Below are 25478 nucleotides of genomic sequence, written 5' to 3'. Positions count from 1 at the left end.
AACTTTAAGATTCAACCAAAACATTATCTCTTCAAGAAAAACTAATCCGCTAGCTTGGTTTAAATACCCTTTCTCTTTACCTTTATAACACTCAGAATATACCCCTACAAAAGTATTTCCCATGCGGCATTGGTCGGTTTTCCCTCTCTGAATGGACTTCTAATAGAATTTTTTCTACTTTTGTTTCTCTGGTGCCGACCAGAGCACCTGAGCCAGAGTAAGTTTACAGCAGCGTCCTGCCATGGAGCTAAATGAGTCAGCCATTTAGAAACCATCAGCTACACTAAATTCAGAAGCTTTAATCAGAACAGGACGGCAGCACAGTCCAGCTTGATAGAATTCTCTCCTAGGATATAATTAACGGCAGTGACCTAGGCAGAGACACAGTTTCTGAACCAAGCACACAGTTTCACAGTTTTTCCCTGATTTCAGAATAAAGAAGTATCATCAAGTATAAATACAAATCATATCTCATCACTTATCTTTTCGGAACAGAATTACGTTTTGACATTAAGTTCTAAAATACGCTGAAAAACCAAAAACAGGTACTACTCTCCAGATCAGATAAAAATTACGCAGCAGAAAATTTCCTACCCCTGGTGGACTTCCATCATTAGTCAATTCTCATTAAGGAAGCCATGGCAACAATACAAGTTACTCAGACTTAACTGGAAATAATGTCAGATGTGAAAAAAAATACACTTTTATCAAACTATGCCAAGAACCCTCAGCCAAGTTCAAAAGCTACAACGGTCAGCATCATTTTACAAAAACTAAAATTTCAAAGCTAAGAGAAAAAAGTAGCAATTGCTTGAACTTATCCTACAAAATGGACAAGAGACAATCAAGGGAATGTATTCAAGTGCTTTGTAAACCACAAAATTATACAAACATGAGTTACCACTGTTAACAACTACATTATGTTTTCATTACCTAAGAATTTATTTTTCTAACTTAAAATTTTTCAAATTTCCAAGATTTATTTCTGGTAAATTTTGTGTATACCAATAACTCATCTTACCTATTTTCTTCTTTTGTTGTCGACCAGCTGACTCTGTTATTGTTTCCTTCTTCTTTTCCACTGTAAACACAGTAATATGGCAAAAATTAATCATGCATTATGCTGATGAAGGAGGCCTTACCACAGCTGAACCAATGAAAGAAGCTCACAAGAAAGTTACACCTGCCTCTGATTATGGTCATGAGCAAGTCACCTGATCTGCTCCCACACCTGGTGGCAGGACAAGGCAGACACAGCAATCTAAGACTAAAACAATACTGTAAGCATCACCAAACACCTATAATGGACTACATAAGGCCACAATAATAATAACTGATGGAACATAATAGAAACTAAGATGGCTTTTAAGCCATCAGCTGAAGGTGATTGCCTCAGGTTGAGTCTAAGCATGATTTTCAAATTCTGCTCTCTCAGAGAACTACGGTTACTTACAATTCATTCTCATATTCACTCCAGAAGGCAGGGATTCATTCATTCTGCTACTGGTGCCAAATAACAGGCACTGTTCTGGGTAGATAAAAAGATAAACATGATCCCTGCCCTCTGAGGGGCAATCTAGTGAGGGCAGACAATCGAATAACAATTATAGTACAGAAAACTGCCACGACAGACCTATGCACAAGGTAGGGAGATCAGCAGAGTCAAAAAAGCTAAGACCGGGGTGCCCGGCTGGCTCAGGCAGCGGAGCATGCGACTCTTGGTCTCAGGGTCATGAGTTCGGGCCTCACGCTGGGCATAGAGATTACTTAAAAACAAACAAAGGAAGCTAAGACCAACTTCTTTGGATGCATTTCAATTAATATGATGATAAAAAAAGTAACAGTAAAAGTAACTTTTTAAAGAGGAATAATGTGAGGCGCCTGGGTGGCTCAGTCGGTTAAGTGTCCAACTTCGGCTCAGGTCATGATCTCACAGTTTGTGGGTTCGAGCCCCACACTGGGCTCTGTGCTGACAGGTCGGAGCCTGGAGCCTGCTTTGGAGTCTGTGTGTCCCTCTCTCTCTGCCCCTCCCCTGCTTGCACTCTGTCTCTCTCTCTCTCTCTCTCTCTCAAAAATAAATAAACATTTAAAAAATTTTTTTAATAAAGAGGAATAATGTAACATATTTAAATTGTATATTTACTATCTTTGATCTATCCACCTATCATAGTCCACCTATGAATGCACTAAGAATAGGTGTGTCAAAAATTACTTTTACTTAGTTTATTTACGTTCTTTGTTCTGTATATTATCTCAGCATACTTCCCTTACTAGCAAACAGTACAGTACATGTATTATTTCTAAAAGTTATATTAAAGGGGCGCCTGCGTGGCTCAGTCGGTTAAGTGTGCAAGTCCGGCTCAGGTCGCTGTTGGGGAGTTTGAGTCCCGCGTCAGGCTCTGTGCTGACAGCTCTGAGCCTGGAGCCTGCTTTGGATTCTGTGTCTCCCTCTCTCTCTGCCCCTCCCCTGCTTGTGCTCTGTCTCCCTCTCTCTCAAAAATAAATAAACATCAAAACAGAAAACAAAAAAAGAAGGGAAGTAACATAAGATTTGTGTCTTGAAAAAATTACTCTAGGGGCGCCTGGGTGGCGCAGTCGGTTAAGCGTCCGACTTCAGCCAGGTCACGATCTCGCGGTCCGTGAGTTCGAGCCCCGCGTCAGGCTCTGGGCTGTTGGCTCGGAGCCTGGAGCCTGTTTCCGATTCTGTGTCTCCCTCTCTCTCTGCCCCTTCCCCGTTCATGCTCTGTCTCTCTCTGTCCCCAAAATAAATAAACGTTGAAAAAAAAAATTAAAAAAAAAAAAATTACTCTAGATGTACCATAGAGAATAAATTCGAGTGGCTGCAGGGAGACCAATGAGGAGGCTACTGCAGTAGATGAAATGAAACATGATACAAGTTTAGACCATGTGGTGGTGGCAGGACTGGAGGGATGTGGAGGGACTGAAAGCTTCCCAAGAGGAGAACAGTAACTCGAGGGTAGACTGCACATACAGAGTGAGAGAAGAAAGTATTCAAATCAGCAAATATTTATGAAACATTTACTACGTGCCAGTCACTGTTCTAGGTGTGTGGAATATATCAGAACACCAACAACAAAAACCCTGTCCTAGTGAAGCTTTTGTTTTAGCAAGGGGAGATAAACAATAAACAGTAACACAATACACAAATAAATCATATATTAGAAAGTGACAAGCACCATGGGGGAAAAAATAGAGCAGGATATGGAAAATGAGGAGTAGCAGTGGGAGAAGAGATGAGCAGTTTCAAAGACAGTGGTCAAATGAAGACTCACAGAAGTAAACTTTGAGTAAAGATTTGAAGGTAAGAGGCGTAGCTGAGCAGACATCATAGACATGAACATTCTAGGCAGATGGAAGAGCCAGTAGAAAGGTCCCAGCACAGGAGCATGGCTGATATACAGTGAACAGCAAGCAGGTCAGTGTGGCTGAAGCAGAGTGTGTTGAGAGGAAAAGTGTATCAGAGTAGAAATAGGGGAGGCTCCGTAGGCCACTGTAAGGACTTTGGCTCTTCTTGAGTGAAAATGGGACCCCATCACAGGGTTACGAGCAGAGATGGGACATGAGCCAAGAGTCTTTAAAAAGGATCATTCTGTGTTATCTTGGGGACAGACCACAGGTAAACAGAAACAGCTGCTGGAGACTGCGGCAATAATTCATGCAAAGGATGAAGGTGTCTTGGACTGTGGTAGTTATCAATGGAGGTGATGAAAAGTGGTCAGATTCTGAATGTATCTGAAGGTGGTGCAAAAGTCTTAGATGTGGGGTGTGAGAGAAGAGTTAAAGATAATTGCACAAGGATTATGGCCTGAGCAAGTAGAAGGGTAGACTTGCCATCACGATTGCTACCAAGGAAGGAGGCCTGGAAGTGAGAAACAAGTATTCAATTTGGATATGCTGGGTTTGAAATGTGTATTAGACATTACAGTGTAATTGACCAAACTGAGACATGAATCTTTAAAAAATTCCTTTGAGTATAGCTGACACATAATGTTACACTTCAGGTATACAACATACTGATTCAACTTCTTTACATGTTATGCTAAGCTCACTACAAGGTGAGCTTATGAATCCCGTGTTAAGAAGAGAGAGCTAAGGATATAAATTGAGGCGCCGTTGCCAAATATAGCTCACGATTGAGTTCACCAAGGGAGTGAGTATAGAGACTAAAAATAGGGGTGGCTCAGTCGGTTGAGCGTCCGGCTTCGGCTCAGGTCATGACCTCACGGTTGGTGGGTTTGAGCCCCGGGTCGGGCTCTGTGCGGACAGCTCAGAGCCTGGAGCCTGTTTCGGATTCTGTGTCTCCCTCTCTCTGCTTCTCCCCTGCTCGTGCTCTGTCTCTCTCTCTCTCTCAAAAAATAAATAAACATTAAAAAAAAAGAGAGAGATAAAAACAAATTTGGAGTCACCAACAATAGGAGGTTACGAAGAGTAACCAACAAGGAAACTGCAGCAGAATGATCAGCAAGACAAGAGCAAAACCTGAAAGTCAAGTGAAGAAAGGTTCACAGTCAAGGTTTCAGGTTTGCACTATCGGAGGCATGGAGGTACCATTCACCACATAGGGCAATACTGGAAGAGGACCGCATTAGTGAAGGTAAAGATAATGAGCTTGGTTTCTATGTGTGGAGGTACATTATCCACATTGAATAAGTGAAGGAGCAGCAAACTATAATTTTAAAAGTAGAAGTTTGGGGGCGCCTGGGTGGCGCAGTCGGTTAAGCGTCCGACTTCAGCCAGGTCACGATCTCGCGGTCCGGGAGTTCGAGCCCCGCGTCAGGCTCTGGGCTGATGGCTCAGAGCCTGGAGCCTGCTTCCGATTCTGTGTCTCCCTCTCTCTCTGCCCCTCCCCCGTTCATGCTCTGTCTCTCTCTGTCCCAAAAATAAATAAAAACGTTAAAAAAAGTAGAAGTTTGGATTCTAATTCTTTGTTTGCTGAGACATTAGTATGTCATTTAACCTTTCCGAGCCTCAATCTCTTTTCTATACAGAGACGGTAATATCTATATAACCATAAATGGCTACTATGCGGATCAGGTGAGATACTGCAAAGAAGAAAACCCTATAAACTCTTATGAAGACATAAAGGTATGTCATAGAATACAGAAAGTCATAGAACTGCTAAGATACAAAAGTTATATTTAATCTTTAAAAGGTAGGGGCGCCTGGGTGGCGCAGTTGGTTAAGCGTCCGACTTCAGCCAGGTCACAATCTCGCGGTCCGTGAGTTCGAGCCCCGTGTCCGGCTCTGTGCTGACAGCTCGGACCCTGGAACCTGCTTCGGGTTCTGTGTCTCCCTCTCTCTCTGCCCCTCCCCCGTTCATGCTCTGTCTCTCTCTGTCCCCCAAAAAATAAATAAACGTTGAAAAAAAATTTTTAAAGGCAGAAAAGGACACTGAAAGCCACATCAAACCTGGAAGGAACCATTCACGTAATACCTCTCGCAGCTCCCTCAGCTGCGTGCTAGAGAATTCCCGCTGTATTTCAAAGACAGCAAACTCTACGTGTTCTTAACCTTCTTCTCAAACTCCATCAACCTCCTCACACATCAGAAACTTGGCTTATCCCTGAAGACACTGCTTACCTTGATACTAATCATGACCTACTGGTCTCCAAACACACTTTCTTGTTAAAATGCCCACATTTTTGCACACATGCTCTTTTCTTCACCCCCAATCCTTCCCCCATCTCATTCTCTATCCAATTTCTAACTACCCAAGGAGGACACCAAGGCCATCTGCATCACAAACGCTTCCAGGGCTGCTCAAAAGTGAACGGGATCTCTTATTTAGAACCACCACAGCACATAACAAGTACTTCTCATGTCCCGTAGCACTGCCATTTGTATTACACGTTTTGCATAAAAATATCCAATACTGCACATATCTATATATAGCTCCAATTCAAATCGGATTCACCTTTGTATTCCTATACACTTTTGTACCGGTTGGTGCTCCTAAAATATTTACTGTGAACATGCATGCGCTCAATGAACTTGATATATGGGAGCTACAGCTAAAGGCTGTTGCCATACTCACATTTTTTACTCTGTTTTTCCACCTCCGCTTTCAGTCTCTTGTACTTGTCTGTCCTGTACACCAGGACCCAGGTGATGCCTGAAACATCAAAAGCAACATGCTAATAGAGAAATGTGTATAACGCTCACAACAAACTTATTAGTGGGGACTGCTGGGTAAGGAGGGATTTCAACTTTTGGCTTTATATTTACCAGCAGTTAACTTTTTTCGAATGTTAAGACAATGGACTCTTCAACCAAAACAACGGAGACATGATATGAAGGTGTCTCCACAAATACGCAAGTGAAATCTACCCTAGCGACCCCTCCCGCTCCTGTTCCCGAGTTACCCCAATTCCCTGGATGAGCCCTCCCATCCCAACCCTAAGCAAGCAACGTTCGCGACCACTCCCTTGGTGGCCCGACGGTCCCGCGCCTTAAGATCCTTCCCCTCGGAAGCTGATCAAACGTCAGAGAAGCAGCCGCTCTCACCCTCGGCGAGAAGAGCCGTGCACACGGAGATAAAAACGATGAGCAGCGTGTCCGCGAACATGGTGCTCATCTTGCGCTTTCCTCTCTGCACTCCCACCCGCCAGGGGGGAAGCGCTCGAGAGCCAGCAAAAATGAAGCGAAAACGGCTTCCCTAGATTTCAGGACCACCGAGCAACGCTCTCTGACAGCCCGGAGCCACACTTCCGCTTCCGGGGCACGGCGCCGGAAGGGCTACTTCCGGAGAGTTGCGTGGCCGCGCGAACACAGCGCGAACCACGCCGCCCCGAGGGCTGGCGCTCGGGCCCAATCTCGCGAGAGCTGGGCCTTGAGCGGCCGCGCCAGAACTGCGGCGGCGAGACTTGGCCCCGCGGCCCTGGCTCGCCGGGCTGTTGGGATGTCCTCCTCCCTGCCGGAATCCGCTGTGCCCGCTCGGCCGCACCTCTGCCCCAGCCACACCTCTGCCGCCGGTCAGGTGGCTTATTGAACGCCTGCGTTAGGTGCCAGGCCACGGAGTTGGAGCTGGGGACGCGGAAATCAGTTAGTCGTGGCTGCTGGCTTCAAGGAACGCCCGTCCTAGCGAAGGAGAGAAACTTGTACAGACGGTGCGATTAGGGTTTTAAGAGAGGTGTGGCCCGAAGGCTGCTGTGACCCAGTTGAGGGGGTGGTCAGAGACAGCCGCGAAAGGAATCGGAGCAGTGCTTCGAGGGGTAGGAGTGCTTTGCGGGGAAGCAGAGGCCTTTCTAGGCAAAGACGCGGGCGGTGGAGAGTACGTGGTGTAGTGGAGCAGTGAGTGGCGAATCCAGAGAAGGGGTCATAAACCCAAATGCCGACGGTGGTGGCGTATAAATCATCTTATGCAGGCTGGGCACAAGGAAACGATGGGAGGCGCTAAGCATGAACGAGGGAGCGATCATTTTCTCTGAAAGGAACGATGGGTACTCAACATCCGGCCAGTTTCCCTGGGAGAAGGAGCGCCCGGTGTTGATTATCTTCGCGGTTTCCAGGAAAATACAGAAGTCTTGGTGTATGTGAACGTTCAATCTCTAGATGCTGGTAACTCGCTTTAAATGCCTAGCAGTGAAAGAAAATGCCTCAGAAGCTTGGTTTCAGCCTGTGCAGAGGTTTTCAGCTTTTTCAGACGGATTATGTCTGTGTGGAGTGTGTGTTTATGAAAGTCTGGAAGCTGGCTCAACTGGCTCCCCTTGGCTTGTATTTTCTACCACTGGTTCTTTTCACTTAAACTCCGATGTGCTGAAAGTTCTGTAATGCTACTTTTGGCCTTTTTTAGTTTTATGTGCATTTCTCGTCTCTTAAGAGTTCGCAGCAGAGAACCTGTCTCCTTTGAACTATGAATTTCTTTCAACGTTTATTTATTTTTGGGACAGAGAGAGACAGAGCATGAACGGGGGAGGGGCAGAGAGAGAGGGAGACACAGAATCAGAAACAGGCTCCAGGCTCTGAGCCATCAGCCCAGAGCCCGACGCGGGGCTCGAACTCACAGACCGCGAGATCGTGACCTGGCTGAAGTCGGACGCTCAACCGACTGCGCCACCCAGGCGCCCCTGAACTATGAATTTCTATGTGGTAGTAGGTACAGAGGTAGGTCCTGTAGGGTCAGAGAGGGTGATTAAGATAGTATTGCTGACTTCCAAGTTCTTGGAAGTTATACATTATAATAAGATATAATCGAGGTATTTGTAAAATATGCGAGCATAGATGAAGGCAAATTCGTTTCTTCTTGGAGGAGTTGAGAAGACTTCCCATTGGAGCTAGACCACCTTAGGACTAAAAGTTTGGGTAGGGTAGGTTTGTATTCAACTCTGTATCACTTGTGTAAATATTGAAGCACAAGAAATGCATGACTTTTTTTTTTTTAATGGTGGGTTTTTTTTTGTTTCTTTGTTTTGTGTTTTTAGTGTTTATTTTTGACAGAGAGGAGAGTGCAAGCTGGGGAGGGGCAGACCGGGAGGGAGACACAGAACCCGAAGCAAGCTCCAGGCTCAGTGCTGCCTGCACAGAGCCCGAGACGCAGGGCTCGAACTCACAAACCGGGAGGTCATGACCTGAGCCAAAGTCAGACACTTAACCCATTGAGCCACCCGGGCACCCCATGACTTTTTTTTTTTTTTTTTTTTAATGGAAGTACAGTTGACACACAACGTTCCATTAGTTTCAGGTGCACAAGGTAGTGGTTCCACAGCTGTTATGCTCTGCTCACCACAAATGTAATTACCATCTGTCAAGAACATGACCTTTGAAATCAGACCTGGTTTTCTGTTCTAGCTTTGCCACTTCATTGACAGCTGTCCTTGAGCATCTTGTCCTTGAGCCTGAGTTCCCTTATCTGCAAAATGGTGATAATAATACAAGCTGCATAAAACTGTTCAGAGGATCAAATGAGAAAGTATATTATAAAGCATTTAAAGCTGTGCCTGACACAGTTCCTCAAATCCAGCATGTAAGATGAAACATAAGCGGCTAAGAAAAAATAAACAACTAGGGAAACCGTGACGTGCCGTCGATTGTAAGATGCATCCCATTCAGAGGTGTTAAAATGTGGGGTGGCTGAATGGCTCAGTCTGTTAAGTGTCTTGCTTTCAGCTCAGGTCATAGTCTCAGTTTGTAGGTTCAAGCCCCGCGTTGGGCTGTGCGCTGACGGTATGGAACCTGCTTGGGATTCACTCCCTGCCTCTCTCACTCTCTCTACACAAATATATATATTTTTTTAAGTGAAAAAAGCCTCAATACAGTAACAATCAACAATACAATAAGAGGAATGTCTATTACTCCTATGTAAAAATTTACTACAGAACCATGGGCTGCTAGGATAACATTTCCTGGGGCAACAATATCATGACCCTATTACCCTTGTTTAAGAACAGTGCTAGAGGCAAGTTAAAATAACACATTTCCTACGTTCTACCAGATTCCTTTATCCTATATCCCAAGTTTTTTAATCTTTCAGTTGTACAGATTTTTAGATTTCAAAAGTTTTCCCCATGAGGACCACCATTTCAGAGTTTACTGCACTGCTTCAGTCCCCATGCCTATGACAAGGCTTTTGTCCTGGGACTTCCTTTTATTGTTCTCTTGGATAGGATTCACTATACCCATATCTTCTCTCTTAGTTTATACTTTCTTACGTTATGGTACATCCTCCAGTAACTTGTGGAAGGTAAATGGGAGCTAAACCCGCAATGTGATTATTGGAAGTGTTAGTAACAACACTGGTTCTAAACGAATGTTTAGGACCGGGCCAGGCATCATAAAAGACGAGAGAAATTAACCCCCTGCTTTATAACAGATATGAACGGATATGGGCCTTAGGTTTGAATGCTACCCCACTAGGTGTGAGCCCTATTACTATCAGTGATTTAGCTTCTCTGAGCCTCACTTGAGTTTAAATTCGTAGAGATAAAAATGCCTACCTTCCAGAACTACTTTGAGGTTTACGTAGGACTGAGACCACCACTCTGGAGTCAGACCGCCTGTGTTCAGATCTTGGCTTCGCCACTCCAGTAGATGTGCAGTTTTAAGCAAATCGTTTCACTGCATTGTGCCATGGTTTCCTAGAATATGCAATAGCATAATGGTAGTGAGGCCTAAATCCAAAGGTGGTTTTTTTTGTTGTTGTTTTTTTAAAGATTTTGTGGGTAAAGTGTTTAGAAGAGTACCAGGCTCAGAGAAGGGGCACGTGAAGTGTTGATTGTTATTGTTACTGGTTCTATTAAATCACCTAGCACATAATCCTTGAACTAATTTTATTTTTTTAATCCATTTTCCCTGGATTCTTGTTCTCTTCAAAAGCTTCGGTTATGGGGCACCTGCGTGGCTCAGTCGGTTAAGTGTCCAACTTTGGCTCAGGTCATGATCTCATGGTTCGTGAGTTTGAGCACCTAATCAGGCTCACTACCGTCAGCGCACAGCCCACTTTGGATCCTCTGTCTTCCTCTCTCTGTCTTTCTCTCTCAAAAATAAACATTTAAAAACAAACAAACAAAAAAACTTTGGTTACCATCTGTCTTCTGATGATCCATAAAGCAGTATCTACAGCCTGAGTTTCTGTCCTGATTTTCAGACCTGATATCCGACTGCCAAGTGGGCATTTCCATTTGGAGATCCCAAACTGAACATACCCAGTTCTTCTACACTAACTCCCTTCTTCCTTTCTTCTCTTACAGAGTAGCACCACTTGGTTTTCAAGCCAGAAAACAGGAACTACCCTCAGTTATTCCTTCTTCTTTATCCTATACATCTAATCACCAAATGTGATAAATTCTCCCCACTTCATTCTCTCTCTCTCTCTCTGTCTCTCTCTTTTCTACATCTTTCAATTCCTTCTACTGCACTTTAGCTCAGGTTACCATTGTCTTCCTTTGCATTACAGACTTCTAAATGGTCTCTAGTTACACACCCACCTATGTCCCCCCCCTAAGCCATTCTTTTATGTAGCCAATAGTGATCCTTCTCCACTACAAAGATGATCGGATATAGAGAATTTAGAAGAGGAAGAAGCTGAGGGCAGCTCCCAATTTTTCCCCCCTTGGGTACCTGAATATATTCACATTGGAAAAAACAGGAGAAAAACGGATTTTTAGGGGAAGGTTTTTGTTTTTTTTCTCCACTAGGCTAGGAGGACTAGATAAAGACCTTCAGAAACGTTAAGCACTGAAAAGATTATGAGGCCCCTTCCCAAAATACAATTTAAAATAAAACTAATGCTAAAGTGAAATGTGAGTTTACTGTCTTTTGGAATACTTATTTTTTCAAATGATTTTCACTGTGAGTGTGTGTCCCAAGTGTGTGTTTAATTTGCCTTCTGGGCAACCCAGCACTCTGGATTGAAGGCAGAAACTGTCTTGTTACATCTCCCACTTTTGGAACATGGCCCGGCACAGAGAAGCTTCTCAATATATAATGAATGAGTGAGTGAATGATACTTTTCGGGAGAGAGGGCTATAGGTTGGATAAATACCTTGGAAGAATGGGGAATTTTAGCTTGACTTTGAAGAAAAAGTGAAATCGGGACGTGGGAGAATCAGTGATTGAAAGCATTGAATTGGGAGTGCGAAAGAGGACAGCACAGCCTGTATGTAGTAGAAACAATATGTGTAAAGAGAATATATATTCAATAGAAATGGAATTGACTAGGTAAAGTAACTGGATTATATCTATAAGAGGTACAAAGTTGAAATTCAGCAGATCCATGAATCTGATACTGTGCAAAGAACTTGGTATGCACATTTTTTCCCCTGAATCAAAGAGCCCTAGTTTTTTTAAAATGCAATTCTTAAGTGAGTTTATAAACCAATAAATGTTAAGATTTATGTTGTATATTTGAGAGACTGATAAGAAGTCTTAAGCTTGATGCTGTAGCCATTTAATGCTCAAAAATTTTTTACTACAGGGGCACCTGAGTGGCTCAGTTGGTTAAGCAACTGACTCTTGATCTTGGCTCTGGTCATGATCTGGTCTGGTTCGTGAGTTCAAGTTCGTGAGTTCAAGGCGTGCATCAGGCTCTGTGCTGACAATGCAGGGCCTGCTTGGGATTCTCTCTCCCTCTCTCTCTGCCCCTCCCCTGCTTGTTCTCTCTCTCTCACACACACAATAAATAAATAAACTTAAAAAAATATCTAAAAGAAAGGAGCAGAAGGGAGGGAATGAGAACCTCAGATCTGGAGATAAAGCCTGAAAAGTTGGGCCATCAAATTGGAAAGGGAAAATTAAAATTAGTCTTTGTTTACAAATGACAAGATCTCATATGTAGAAAACCCCAAAGATTCCACAGAAAAAAACCAACTGTTAGAACTAGTAGGCAAATTTCGGCAGAGTGGCAGAATACAAAATCCACACACAAAAATCAGTTATTTTCCATAATAATCCAAAAAGGAAATTGAGAAGACAATTCCATTTGCAATAACATCAAAAATAAAATACCTAGGAATAAATTTAACCAGGGAGGCAAAAGATTTGTACATTGAAAATTACAAAATACTGGTGAAAGAAATGATAAGACACAAAGACATTTTGTGTTCATGGGTTGAAAAACTCTCAATTGTTAAGATGTCAGTACTACCCTAAACAGTCCACATCTTCAATGCAATCCCAGTCAAAATTTCAGCATTTTTTTGCAGAAATAGAAAAATCCATCCTGAAATTCCTATGGAAACTCGAAGGATGCTGAGTAGCCAAAGCAATCTTGAAAAAGAATAAAGTTGGAAGTCTCCTTCCTGATTTCAAAACTTACTCTCAAGCCTCAGTAATCAAAAAAGTGTGATACTGGCATAAAAATAGACCTATAGGGGCGCCTGGGTGGCTCAGTCAGTTAAGCATCCGACTTCATCTCAGGTCATGATCTCACGGTTCGTGGGTTCGAGCCCCACATCGGGCTCTGTGCTGAGAGCTCAGAGCCTGGAGCCTGCTTCGGATTCTGTGTCTCCCTTTCTCTGCTCCTCCCCTGATCACACTCTCTCTGTCTCAAAAATAAATAAATGTTAAAAAAAAAAATGAAATAGAATAGAGTGCCCCCAAATAAACCCTTGCTTATATGGTTAAATGTTTTTCAACATGGGTACCAAGGCCATTCAATGGCTAAAGGACGGTCTTTGCAATAAATGGTGTTTAGGAAACTGGATATCCACATGCAAAAGAATGAAGTTACATGCTTATCTTACACCATATACAAAAAACTCAATGGGTCAGACACTTGAACATAAGAGCTAAAACTATAAAACTCTTAGAAGAAATCATAGGGGAAAAAATGATGCTGGATTTGACAATGATTTCTTGGATATGACACCAAAAGCATGGGCAACAGCAGAAAAAAGTAATAAATCGGACTTCAAAATCTAAAACTTGTGCACGAAAGGATACAATAAACTGAAAAGGGCAATTTACGAGATTGAGAAAATGTTTGCAAATCATATATTGATAAAAGAGATTAAAATCCAGAATAGATGAAGAACTCCTACAACTCAACAACAACAAAACTCAACTCAAAAATGAGCAAGGGACTTAAACAGACGTTTCTCCAAGGAAAATATATACACATGGCCAAAAAGCACATAAAGGGATGCTCAACATCACTAATCATTAGGAAAATGCAAATCAAATCTATAAGATACTACTTCACATCCGGTAGAATGGCAATTCTTTAAAAAACCTGGAGCGCCTGGGTGGCTCAGTCGGTTAAGCATCTGACTTGATTTCCACTCAGGTCACGATCTCGCAGTTTGTGGGTTCAAGCCCTGCATTGGGCTCTGTGCTGACAGGATTCTGTCTCCTCTCTCTGCCCCTTCCCTGCTCACTCTCTCTCTCAAAATAAATAAACATTAAAAAAAGTAAAGAACCTGTTGGTGAAGATGTGGAGAAATTAGAACACGCATTGCTGGGAGGAATGTAAAATGGTACAACCACAGTGGGAGAAAGTATGGTGTTTACTTAAAACATTAAACATAGACAGGGGCACCTGGGTGGCTCAGTCAGTTAAGCGTCTGACTTCGGCTCAGGTCATGATGTCACGGTCCGTGAGTTCGAGCCCCGCATCAGGCTCTGGGCTGATGGCTCGGAGCCTGGAGCCTGCTTCCGATTCTGTGTCTCCCTCTCTCTCTGCCCCTCCCCCGTTCATGCTCTGTCTCTGTCTCAAAAATAAATAAATGTTAAAAAAATTAAAAAAAAAAACATGCCAGTCACAAAAGGACAAATACTGCATGATTCCACTTACGAGGTATCTAGAGTAGTCAAATCCGTAAAGACAGTGGAATGGTGGTTGCTATGGGGAGAGGGAAGAATGGAGGGTTATTGTTTCGACAGGTATGGAGTTTCCATTTGGGAAGATGAGAAAGTTCTGGAGACGGATGGTCGTGTGTGATTGTTGCACAACAATGTGAATGGACTTCTTACCACTGAACTGTACCTCTATACCTGGCTAAAATGGTAAACTTAGTGTTATGTATATGTTACCATTTTTTTTTTTAATTTTTTTTTAACATTTATTTATTTATTTATTTATTTATTTTTATTTTTTATTTTTTTTGGGGGGGACAGAGAGAGACAGAGCATGAACGGGGGAGGGGCAGAGAGAGAGGGAGACACAGAATCAGAAACAGGCTCCAGGCTCCGAGCCATCAGCCCAGAGCCTGACGCGGGGCTCGAACTCCCGGACCGCGAGATCGTGACCTGGCTGAAGTCTGACGCTTAACCGACTGCGCCACCCAGGTGCCCCAACATTTATTTATTTTTGGGACAGAGAGAGACAGAGCATGAACGGGGGAGGGGCAGAGAGAGAGGGAGACACAGAATCGGAAACAGGCTCCAGGCTCTGAGCAGTCAGCACAGAGCCCGACGCGGGGCTCGAACTCACATACCGTGAGATCGTGACCTGAGCTGAAGTCGGACGCTTAACCGAATGAGCCACCCAGGCGCCCCAATGTTACCATAATTTTTAAGTAATTTTTAAGTTGGACCATATCTAGATGATGTGGATCAGCAAAATCTCTTAATCATTCCTTGTGAGAGTATACATTGGTACGGCCCCCTTGGAAAGTTTGTCCTTACTCTGTAAAGGTAAATATGTGCATACCCTTTGACCAACCATTTTGCTTTTATGCGTATATCCAAAAGAAACTTTTCAAAAGGTACCAGGACAAATGTACAAGAGTGTTCATGTGAAGGGAGCCTGGATGGCTCAGTCGGTTGAGTGTCTGGCTCTCGATTTTGGCTCAGGGCATGATTTCTGGGATCATGGGCTCAAGCTTCATGTTGGGCTCTCACTGAGCATGGAGCCTGCTTAAGATTCTCTGTCTCAGGGCGCCTGGGTGGCTTAGTTCATTAAGCATCTGACTTCGACTCAGGTCATGATCTCGCAGTTCATGAGTTTGAGCCCCGCATTGGGCTGGCTGCGGTCAACACAACCCACTTCTGATCCTCGATCCCCCTCTCTCAGCCTGCCCCTCCCCTACTCGAGCTCTCTTTCTATCAAAAATAAATAAATATTTTTTTTTAAAAAGATTCTGTCTCTCTCTAGCCTGCTTAAGATTCTCTCCCTCTGCCCCTCTTTCCAACTTGCTTTAAAATAAAAAAATAAAAAAGTTCATGTGAGCACCCTCTTTAATACCAAGATCTGAAAATAACTCAAATGCCTATCTACATGTAGAGGAATAGATAAATCAATTAGGGCATATTTATACAACACTCCAAATGAATGTACTAGAGTTATATATGCCAAAACATGGATTAATCCTAGCAATATAATATTGAGTGGAAAGAGTAAGTCCTTAAGAATTACAGCATGTGGTAGACTTTTTATAAAGTTACCGATAATAATAGGTGATGCAATGGAGGATCAAAGAGGTGTGTATGTAAATGTAAATTCATGTCTTGGTTTTCATGTTGGTGGTGACTTCATGGATATTTGCTATTTTAAATGAAAGACTAAATGAATGAATGCTTGAGGCCCTTGAACACACCAATGATGGTCATGAACCAAGAATAATGATGAATTGAATTCTCTGCATCTGAGCTCAAAAATTTTTTTTTATTTTTGGGTGCCTGGGTGGCTGACTCAGTTAAGCTTCTGACTCTTGATTTTAGCTCAAGTCATGATCTCACAATTCGTGAGTTTGAGCCCTGTGTCAGGCTCCGTGCTGTTAGCTTGGGATTTTCTCTCTGCTCCTCCTTCCCTTGCCCACTCTCTCTCAAAAGAAAATACATAATTTTTTTTGAGTTTATTTTATTTTGAGAGAGAGCAAGGGAGAATCCCAAGCAGGATCCACATGGTCAGTGAGGAGCTCAATGTGGGGCTCGAACTCATGAACCGTGAGTTCCTGAGCCGATATCAGGAGTCGGACGCCTGACCAATTGAGCCACCCAGTGCCCCCCCAAAAATTCTTTTCGCATTCAACTCTATATCAGTATGATATAAGTAGAAGAAGACAGTGGGGAAGGTGGGGAGTAATCTTTTAAATTACTTACCATCAAATATGATACTCTAGGAAGATATGTCACATTTCCCTTGTGGCCTCAGGTACCCTCTGATAGATTACTACTCCTGCCTGGGCATTTAAGCATCTCAATTTAGAAGATCAGTAATAGTGGAAAGTCACCAAAATATCTTGAGCTTGGATGGGAATTCTGCAAAGTAAGTGTTTCTGTGAAGGAAAAAAAAATTAGTCTGGCGGTTTTACATAGGATGGATATATTTTTGAGAGATCACAGAGGAACCAAGTATCAGGCCATCATCATGATGCAGTTTTCAAGTAAGGGAGCCCTGAACTAAGTAGTAGCAGCAGAAATTGAGAAGGAGATAAGCCAAGAACCTTTTGTAGGATGGAATAGTAATTCTTAGAACACATAAGATGAAGTAAATGAGAATACTTAAATAATTCTAAGGTTTCTACCAGAGGTATATCTAAGCTTTGTGACCCAAAGCTTACACAATTCTGGGGACTCCCTTTGAGAAAAACAATATGGCAAAATCAAGATAGGATCAAAATTGGATACAAAAGTAAATATTTATTTGAAAGAGCCTAGTGTAAGTGAAGATCACAGAACTTTTTTAAGCTTTCAGTTGTACTAGTTCTTAGACGTCAAAGTTTTCCCCATGAGGACCAACATTGCAAAGTTCACCGGACTATTCCAATCTCTATGCCTCTCAGAGGCTTTTTTTCTTAATGTAGGTGTTATCACTATGAACTTACCTCCTAGCACTGCTTTTGCTGCATCCCATAAGGTTTGGTATATTGTGTTCCCATTTTCATGTGTCTCAAGGTATTTTTAAATTTCTTTTTTTTTTCTTTGACCTTTGGTTGTTCGGTAGCATGTTGTTTAATCCCCACATATTTGTGAATCTTGCAGGTTTCTTCTTGTGATTGATTTCTAGTTTCATACTCTGTGATCAAAGAAGATGCTAGACATATTAGTCTTCTTAAATGTATTAATACTTGTTTTGTGGCCTAACATGATCTCTCCCAGAGAATATTCCATGTGCACTTAAGAAGAATGTGCGTTCTGCTCCTGTTGGATTATTGTTTTCTGTAAATGGCTAAGTCTATCTGTTATAACATGTAGTTTAAGTGCAATGTTTCCTTATGGATTTTCTGTTCCTATTATCTATGCATTGTTGAAAGTAGGTTATTGAAGTCTCCTACCATTACTATGTTGCTATTTCTCCCTTGAGGCCTGTTAATATTTGCTGTATATATTTAGGTGCTTCTATACTGGGTGCATAAATATTTACAAATGTTGTACTCTCTTTTAGGTACAATATATGAATGACCTTTTTTCATTTCTTATTACAATCTTTGCCTTAATGTCCATTTTGTGTGACTTAAGTATAGTTATTCCTACTTTCTTTTGATTTCCATTTGCATGGAATATCTTTTCCCATTCTTTCCGTCTGCATGTGTTCTTAAAGCTCATGAGTCTCTTATAGATAGTTGGGTCTTTTTTTCTTTCTTTCTTTTTTTTAAATCCATTTGGACACTTTATGTCTTTTCCTTGGAGAATGTAGTCCATTTACATTTAAAGTAATTATTGATAACTATGAACTTACTATTGCCATTTTCTTCATTGTTTTCTGGCTGTTTCTTAATTCCTTCATTCTTTCCTTCTTCTCTTGTTCTCTGTGATATTTGATGATATTCTGTAGTGGTATGCTTAGACTTCTTTGCCATTACCTTTTGTGTATCTGCTATAGATTTTTGATTACCACGAGGCTTACATAAAACAGAAAGATGCTTTGCTTTTAGATCCTTTCCCCTTCAAATAATTTTCTTGTGAAATGTCTGTTTATACCACTACCCCTGTTGGTTTTTTCTTTTCCAATTATTAACTAGTCTACTTTCACAGCATCCTTATTTTTGTCAGTGGCTTTCCTTATAATTGGAGCAGTTCTCCACTATCATTTTTCATGACTTTGTGAAAGTCCTACCTCTTTTACAAGAGATTTACAATTTCACTTTGCAAATGCTTTGGACTGAATTTGCAAAGAGATGAATGGAGTAGAAGGGTATGTTAAATCAGGAGGGATGTTCAATGACTCATTTTTTAGATAATTGGTTCATTGGTAAATATATAATAGGGAAACTGTTGTTTCTTCGTGCAATCTCTTAACTTTGGGGACCTAGCTAATGAAACCCTGACTAATAAGGATACCCCACAGGCATTTAATAGGGTTCCAGTGAGCCTCATTGAGACAATGGCTATGAGGTGCTTAGCATTTGTTCCTGGCACAAGTAGAGTTGATTACTTAATCCTTTGTGTTGCCACGGTATACCATAATATCACATCTCATCGTATTATGGTTGCTTGTTTGTGTGCATGTATTTCTCTTTATTTTTAAGTTCATTTATTTATTTTGAGAGGGCAGAGACAGCGCGAGTTGGGGAGGGGCGGGGAGAAAGGAGACAGAGACTTCCAAGCAAGCTTCACACTGCCAGTGCAGAGCTGGACACGGGACTTGAACTAAGGAAACCTCGAGATCATGACCTGAGCCGAAACCAAGAGTCAGATGCTTAACAGACTGAGCCACTCAGGCACCCCTATGTTGAGTGTGTTTTTGTAACAGTCTGTGACTCCTAGAAGGTAGAAATGGTTTCTAATTCATCTTTATGCTCCTGATATGTGCCTCAAAAATGGTGAACATTCAATACATGTTGAATGAGTAAGTAAAGGAATGAATGAATGGGTATCTTCCTCATCTTTTTCTTGTTATAACATATCTCAGGTTTTCTATTTAGACTTTAATTAAAAAAATTTTTTTTAACAAGGCAAATACCTTTGTACTGATAAGGAATGTTCTCTAAGATAGAGTGATAAAAACAAAATGCAGAAGGGTTTATAGCGTATGCTACTTTTTTTTTTAATTGGAGGTAGAATATACACATACATGCACAAACACACTCATGGATGTATTTGTGTACATATATGTGTGTGTATTTGTCTTTTTCATAGACTGTCTTAAGGATACATGAGGGGCGCCTGGGTGGCTCAGATGGTTAAGCTGCCGACTTCGGCTCAGGTCATGATCTCACGGTTCGTGAGTTCGAGACCCGCGTCGGGCTCTGTGCCGACAGCTCAGAGCCCGGAGCCTGTTTCGGATTCTGTGTCTCCCTCTCTCTCTGCCCCTCCCCCGTTCATGCTCTGTCTCTCTGTCTCTCTGTCTCAAAAGTAAATAAACATTAAAAAAATATTCTCTGTTCTCCCCTTAAAAAAAAAAAAAAGGATACATGAGAAACCAGTAAGAGTGACTACTTTTGGGTAGTAACACTGGGAATACACATGGTAAAGATGTACTTTTTTATTGTATACTCTTTCAAATTGCTTAATTTTTTTTAATGTGTATTTATTAAGAGCACACAAGTGGGGAAAGGGCAGAGAAAGAGAGAGACAGGATCTGAAGTAGGCTCTGTGCCAACAGTAGAAAGCCCTATGTGAGGCTCGAACTCACCAACCATGAGATCGTGACCTGAGCCAACGTCGGTTGGTTAACCGACTGAGCCTCCCAGGCGCCCCTCAAATTGCTTAGTTTTGTTTGCCTTGTGTTTATGTTACCTATTTTATATAAATATAGATATATAGATATAAATTTTATTTTACAAACTTGTTACCATTTTTGAAACCTAAAATAATGGGTAAACGGAAGGACTGGAATGATGTTAGAATATTACTAATTCAGGTTAGAAAAGTCCTTAAATATGCAAATATACAATCATGTAAGAGTTTAAAAATATTTTCTTTGTCTTCATCTACCTGTAGGCTTATATAGTGCACATTTCAAGTTGGCCTAAAGGTCACAGATACATAGAAATTGGAGGGGATTTAACAGTTATTGTTTTTCTAATTGATTTCCACAGTCTTTATCATATAACTTGTGTTGTTTTCTGAGAGAACTTTTCACCTCTGGCCATACTAAATTTTGTTTCTGTGACTTTTCATTCATCATGTTTTATTTTGTTTTGTTTTAAGATTTTAAGGGGTGCCTGGGTAGCTCAGTCGGTTAAGTGTTTTGTTTTAAGATTTTATTTTATTTTATTTTATTTTATTTTATTTTATTTTACTTTTGTGTTTACTTATTTATTTTGAGAGAGAGAGACAGCATGAGCAGAGAAGGGGCAGAGAGAGAGGGAGAGAGAGAAAGAATCCCAAGGCCATTCCATGCCGCCAGCACAGAGCCTGATGTGGGGCTCGAACTCACAAACTGTGAGATCAGGACCTGAGCTGAAATCGAGAGTTGGATGCTTAACCAACTGAGCCACCCAGGGCCACTAAAGATTTTATTTTTAAATAGTGTCTACATCCAGCATGGGCCTCGAATTCAAAATCCCAATATCAAGAGTCACATGCTCTACCAACTAAACCAGCCAGGCACACCTCCATTCATCATGAGGTATACGGTTACTCTTGCACATACGACCTAAAAGTATGCCAAAATATCCCAAATTAAATGATCTATATGCAATCTCTTCGTAAAGCGTAACAGACTCTGCCAGTGCTCTGTCCACCCTCGGTCTAACCTGTTGTATTCACTCCAGCAACTTCCAGCTGCCTGAAGTTTCTGGCATCAGGAACTTCTGCTATTGGAGCCTAAATGGGTTTAAACTTTAAAAGCAATTTATCATAGGGGTGCCTGGGTGCCTCAGTCAGTTAAGTGTCCAACTTCAGCTCAAGTCATGATCTCCTGATTTGTTAGTTCAAGACCCACATACCACAGAGCCTGCTTCAGATCCTCTGTCTCCCTCTCTCTCTGCCTCTCTTTCAAAAATTAATAACCATTAAAAAATACTTTAAAAGTAATTTATCATAATGTATCAAAGGGCTTGAAGACGTGCATACCCTTTGATCCAACAATAGGAAATAATCAGAGGATGGGCGATTAAGCATTTTTAAGGATGTTTTCATAGCCTTAAATTTTAAAATTTTATTTTATTTTTGAGAGCGAGGCAGGGAGAGAGACAGAGAATCTTACAAGGGGCAGAGAGAGAAAGAAAGAGAGAAGCAGGGCTTGAGCTTACCTGGTACAGGACTCGAACTCAAGAACCATGAGATCATGACCTGAGCCAAAGTCAGATGCTTAACCCACTGAGCCACGCAGGGACCCAATTTAAAAACTTGAAAAAAAGCAGAATATCTAAATGCTAAAAAAGAGGACTAATTAAATACATTATAACAAATGAATGCAATGGAATACTGTTCAGTGTTTAAAATTATATAAATGCATATTGATTTCACTGCAAGTTCACAGTATATTATGTGACTATATTGGCTCTTTGGTAAATATGTGTTAGAGCAAACGTTGCTTTTTAGTGCAATCTCTTAACTAGGGAGACTTGGCTAATAAAATCTTGACTAGAAAGGACCTTTATTTATTTATTTATTTATTTATTTATGTATTTATTTATAAATGTTTATTTATTCTGAGGGAGAGGGAGCAAAAACAGAGTAGAGACAGAGAAAGAGAGAGAGGGGGAAAGAGAGAATCCCAAGCAGGCTCCACGCTGTCAGCACAGCGCCTGATGCAGAACTTGATTTTATGAACTGTGAGATCATGGCCTGTGCTGAAATCAAGAGTCAGATTCTTAACCAACTGAGCCATCCAGGTGCCCCAAAAAGGTACTTAAAAAAAAAAAAAGAGTAATATATATGTATTATGCATAGGAAAACATTTGGAACATTGACAATAAGTTGTGATTTGTCATCAGTATTCTAGGTCTTGCAAGGGTGGTAGATGTTTATTGGCTTATTAAATAAATAAATAATAAAGAGGGTCAGTGATGAGAATGTGTTATAAAATAAGGGTGATGATCACTTCAAATCTGTGCAGTTGAAGTATGTTAAATAAAAGAATGGAAAGGGGGGAACATCAAGAGGTTATACGCTCAATTGTTAATAGTAGTTATCTCTGACTAAAACTTTAAGGGTAATTATTTTCTTTTTACGCCCTTAAGAGTTTCTAATTTGTCTATAATTCTATATTACTTATGTAACGGAGATATTAAAAAGTCAAAGCCATTACATTTAAGATTTAAAAGTATTCGACAATAACAGCAACAGTGAAGCCTTGCCCTCTTAAATAGACAAAAGACCATTGTCTGTACTGGCCAATTATGTTCCTTTGTAGCAAATACATTACATTGGTTTGTGGGACATTCCATGTAGAATACAGCTGAAACATTTCTGTGACCAACAGATAAATTATATTGGATTTGATGCATTTTACCTATGTCAGGCCACTTTTGCACTTGGAGAAAAATGCTTTGTTGTTTACTACCTACCATATAAAAGGAAGGAAGCGGTTTCCAGCTACGAGGAAATACAAAGCCATTTGGAAACTCTTCTCCTGGGTTAGAAGGTATTCTTGATATAGGGATACTGGAATGTAGCTACTTTTTTAGGGAAAAGAAAATTTATAAATGTTATTACTTAAATTACGTTATCTTAAATGGAACTACAAGTGTAACTTATTTAAATTTTCAGTTTCAAATAGTGGAGCCAAAGGGTTGTTTTTTTTTTTAAGTTTGTTTATTTTGAGAGAGAGAGAGTGCCCTCAGGCACGTAGTGGGGGAGAGAGAGACTCCCAAGCAGACTCTGTGCCGTCAGCGAGGAGCCCACAGCAGGGCTCTATTTCATGAACCGTAAGATCATGACCTGAGCCGAAATCGGGAGTCAGATGCTTAACCGACGGAGCCACCCAGGTGCCCTGCCAAAGGTTATTTTAAAAACTTGAAGTTGCTGGGGCGCCTGGGTGGCTCCGTCGGTTAAGCGTCTGACTTTGGCTCCGGTCATGATCTCACAGTTCCGGAGTTCAAGCCCCACATCGGGCTCTGTGCTGACAGCTCAGAGCCTAGATCCTGCTTTGGATTGTGTGTCTTCCCTTCTCTCTGCCCGTCCCCCACTCATGTTCTGTCTCTCTCTGTTTCTCAATAGTAAATAAACGTTAAAAAATTAAAAACAAATAAATAAATAAAAATTTGAAGTCGCTCTGGAACTTGGTTAGACGTCTCTGCTATATATTCCTTAATGCTTTCCCTAGCTTCACATTTTTTGTCATGGCCTATTCGAGGACCTGTTTTTCTTTTCTTTCTTGATTGTAAGTGCAGTAAGAGTAGGAATGACGTCTGTCTTACTGGCAAATAATAGGAACTATAGATAGATAGATAGATAGATAGATAGATATAGATTTTTTTTTAATTTAAGAGTGAGAGAGACAGAATCTCAAGTGGACTCCATGCCCGGTGGCAGAGCCCCATATGGGACTCGATCCCATGACACTGAGATTATGACCAGAGCTGAAGTCAAGAGTCAGACGCCTAACCAGCCAAGCCACCCAGGTGCCCCGGAACTCAATATTTAATAAAAGAACGTATAAATGAATGAATGGATTCAGTTCCAATTTAGAGCTAGGACACAAAGAGCAGAAGCTTTAAAATGCACAGTGGGGGTGGTTCCTTACACATTGAAGGTTTGAAGTGCATGTTACATTTGAAGTGCATTTACATTTAAGGTGAAACATTCATGTTTATGGTTGACACTAACCAATTCCAGTAAGTGAAATGCCAAGGTAGGAATATACTACTAAAAGTCCTCGCGAGGAGTAAGAATGGAGAGAAAGTGCCACACAGGCTACAATGTCTCAGTTATATGAATGCAAAGCTGCAAGAGAACTCAGAACATCTTGAAGTCAATCCCTTCATTTAATAGATGAATAAATTGAAGTTCATACAATTTAAATGAATTATAGAGTCACCGAGTTCCTTACTGATAATTCCAGACCATGAGCTAAGTCTCGTGACTTACTGGTCTAATTTTCTCTCCATCAAACTTAAAAGAAGGATTGACTATCACCTAAGTCTAGGAAAGGAAGAACAGAGAGACAATCATCTTGTTCTTCAAACATTCTGGTTCAGATTCCTTCTTCAGCCCCAAAGAGCAGAAATCGGGGGTCATTAAGAATGGTATTGTAAATGAAACAAAGTGAGATTTCCCATCTGGAATACTATACGTAGTTCTGTGTCCATTCCACAGGAAAAATACAGCAAAACCAGAGAAAGGTCCGCGGGAGGAGGTGAAAGTGATCTCACAGAAGGATTGAGAACAAGATGAAAACGTTATGACGCTTCACACTGAGCTGTTAAAAGGAAATATAATTATCAGCACTGCACCTGAAACTTTTAATTGGGAACGCAGAGGAGAAGGAGATCCTTCCGCAAAATAGCCATGGATGCTGTTGCCAGATGTCCTGTCCTGCATTAAATGATCCATGAGTCTGATCTGGTATGCTCATTCATACGGTTTTATTTACAAAACCCCTTTTCTTGTCATTTCAAACCCCACTTAATCCCTAAAAACCCCAACGGAGAGGGGAAAATGAATGCCTCATTATAGTCTTCTCTGGTGACAGGCAGTGGTGCTTCGGGTCACAGGGTGACAGTTATCTGGATTGCAAGTCCTGGGTGGTTATGGATGAGAGATACCACCCTTTCAGCTAATACCTATCAACTACCGATGTCTTTTACTCATTTTCTCTTTGGGGCCTGTGAATTGTTTCCTATGGAAGTACGTCTTGATTTACAGTAGCCATAGTGGAAGCTGCTTTTTATGATATTGTCAAATATTATATTCAAAAGATAAATATTTGGAGTACCCTAAAATAAACATATAAATGTTCCCTTTGTTTCACATCTTGTTGTGTCCTATTTCTTGGGAAGTTATCAGATTTCAATCTTCTGCCTTCTTTTCTTGAGAGTTTACTTCTTTAATCTTCCCTTTTGTGTTTAACTTTCAATATGCTCCTCTCTGCCAGGGACGCCTGGGTGGTGCAGTCGGTCGGTTAGGTGTCCAACTTTGGCTCCGATCATGATCTCACGATTTGTGAGTTTGAGCCCTATGTCGGGCTCTCTGCTGTCGGTGCAGAGCCTGCTTCAGATCCTCTGTCCCTGTCTCTCTGCCCCTCCCTT

At 41.4% G+C, this 25478-nt stretch overlaps 1 protein-coding gene and 1 long non-coding RNA gene across 2 annotated transcripts in view; one reads left to right on the top strand and one right to left on the bottom strand.

Moving 5' to 3' along the window:
* Positions 1-6740, bottom strand: part of TMCO1 (transmembrane and coiled-coil domains 1) — a 40689-nt gene extending 33949 nt beyond the window's left edge. The window contains exons 1-3 of the mRNA XM_047841619.1: positions 6526-6740; positions 6056-6133; positions 1022-1081 (exon numbers count right to left, since the gene is read on the bottom strand). Of these exons, the coding sequence (XP_047697575.1) occupies positions 1022-1081; positions 6056-6133; positions 6526-6595 (208 nt within the window). The 5' untranslated portion in view covers positions 6596-6740. The remainder of the gene's footprint in view (positions 1-1021; positions 1082-6055; positions 6134-6525) is intronic.
* A 91-nt stretch (positions 6741-6831) lies between these two features.
* On the top strand, positions 6832-25197 carry LOC125155861 (uncharacterized). Its single transcript, XR_007148385.1, has 2 exons — positions 6832-7549; positions 24547-25197. It is a non-coding gene; the product is annotated as an uncharacterized LOC125155861 (long non-coding RNA).
* Positions 25198-25478: the final 281 nt, after the last annotated feature.

The sequence above is a fragment of the Prionailurus viverrinus genome, chromosome F1, assembly GCF_022837055.1.
Source record: "Prionailurus viverrinus isolate Anna chromosome F1, UM_Priviv_1.0, whole genome shotgun sequence".
Lineage (NCBI taxonomy): Eukaryota > Metazoa > Chordata > Mammalia > Carnivora > Felidae > Prionailurus > Prionailurus viverrinus.
This window is presented reverse-complemented; position numbering and strand designations above follow the sequence as displayed.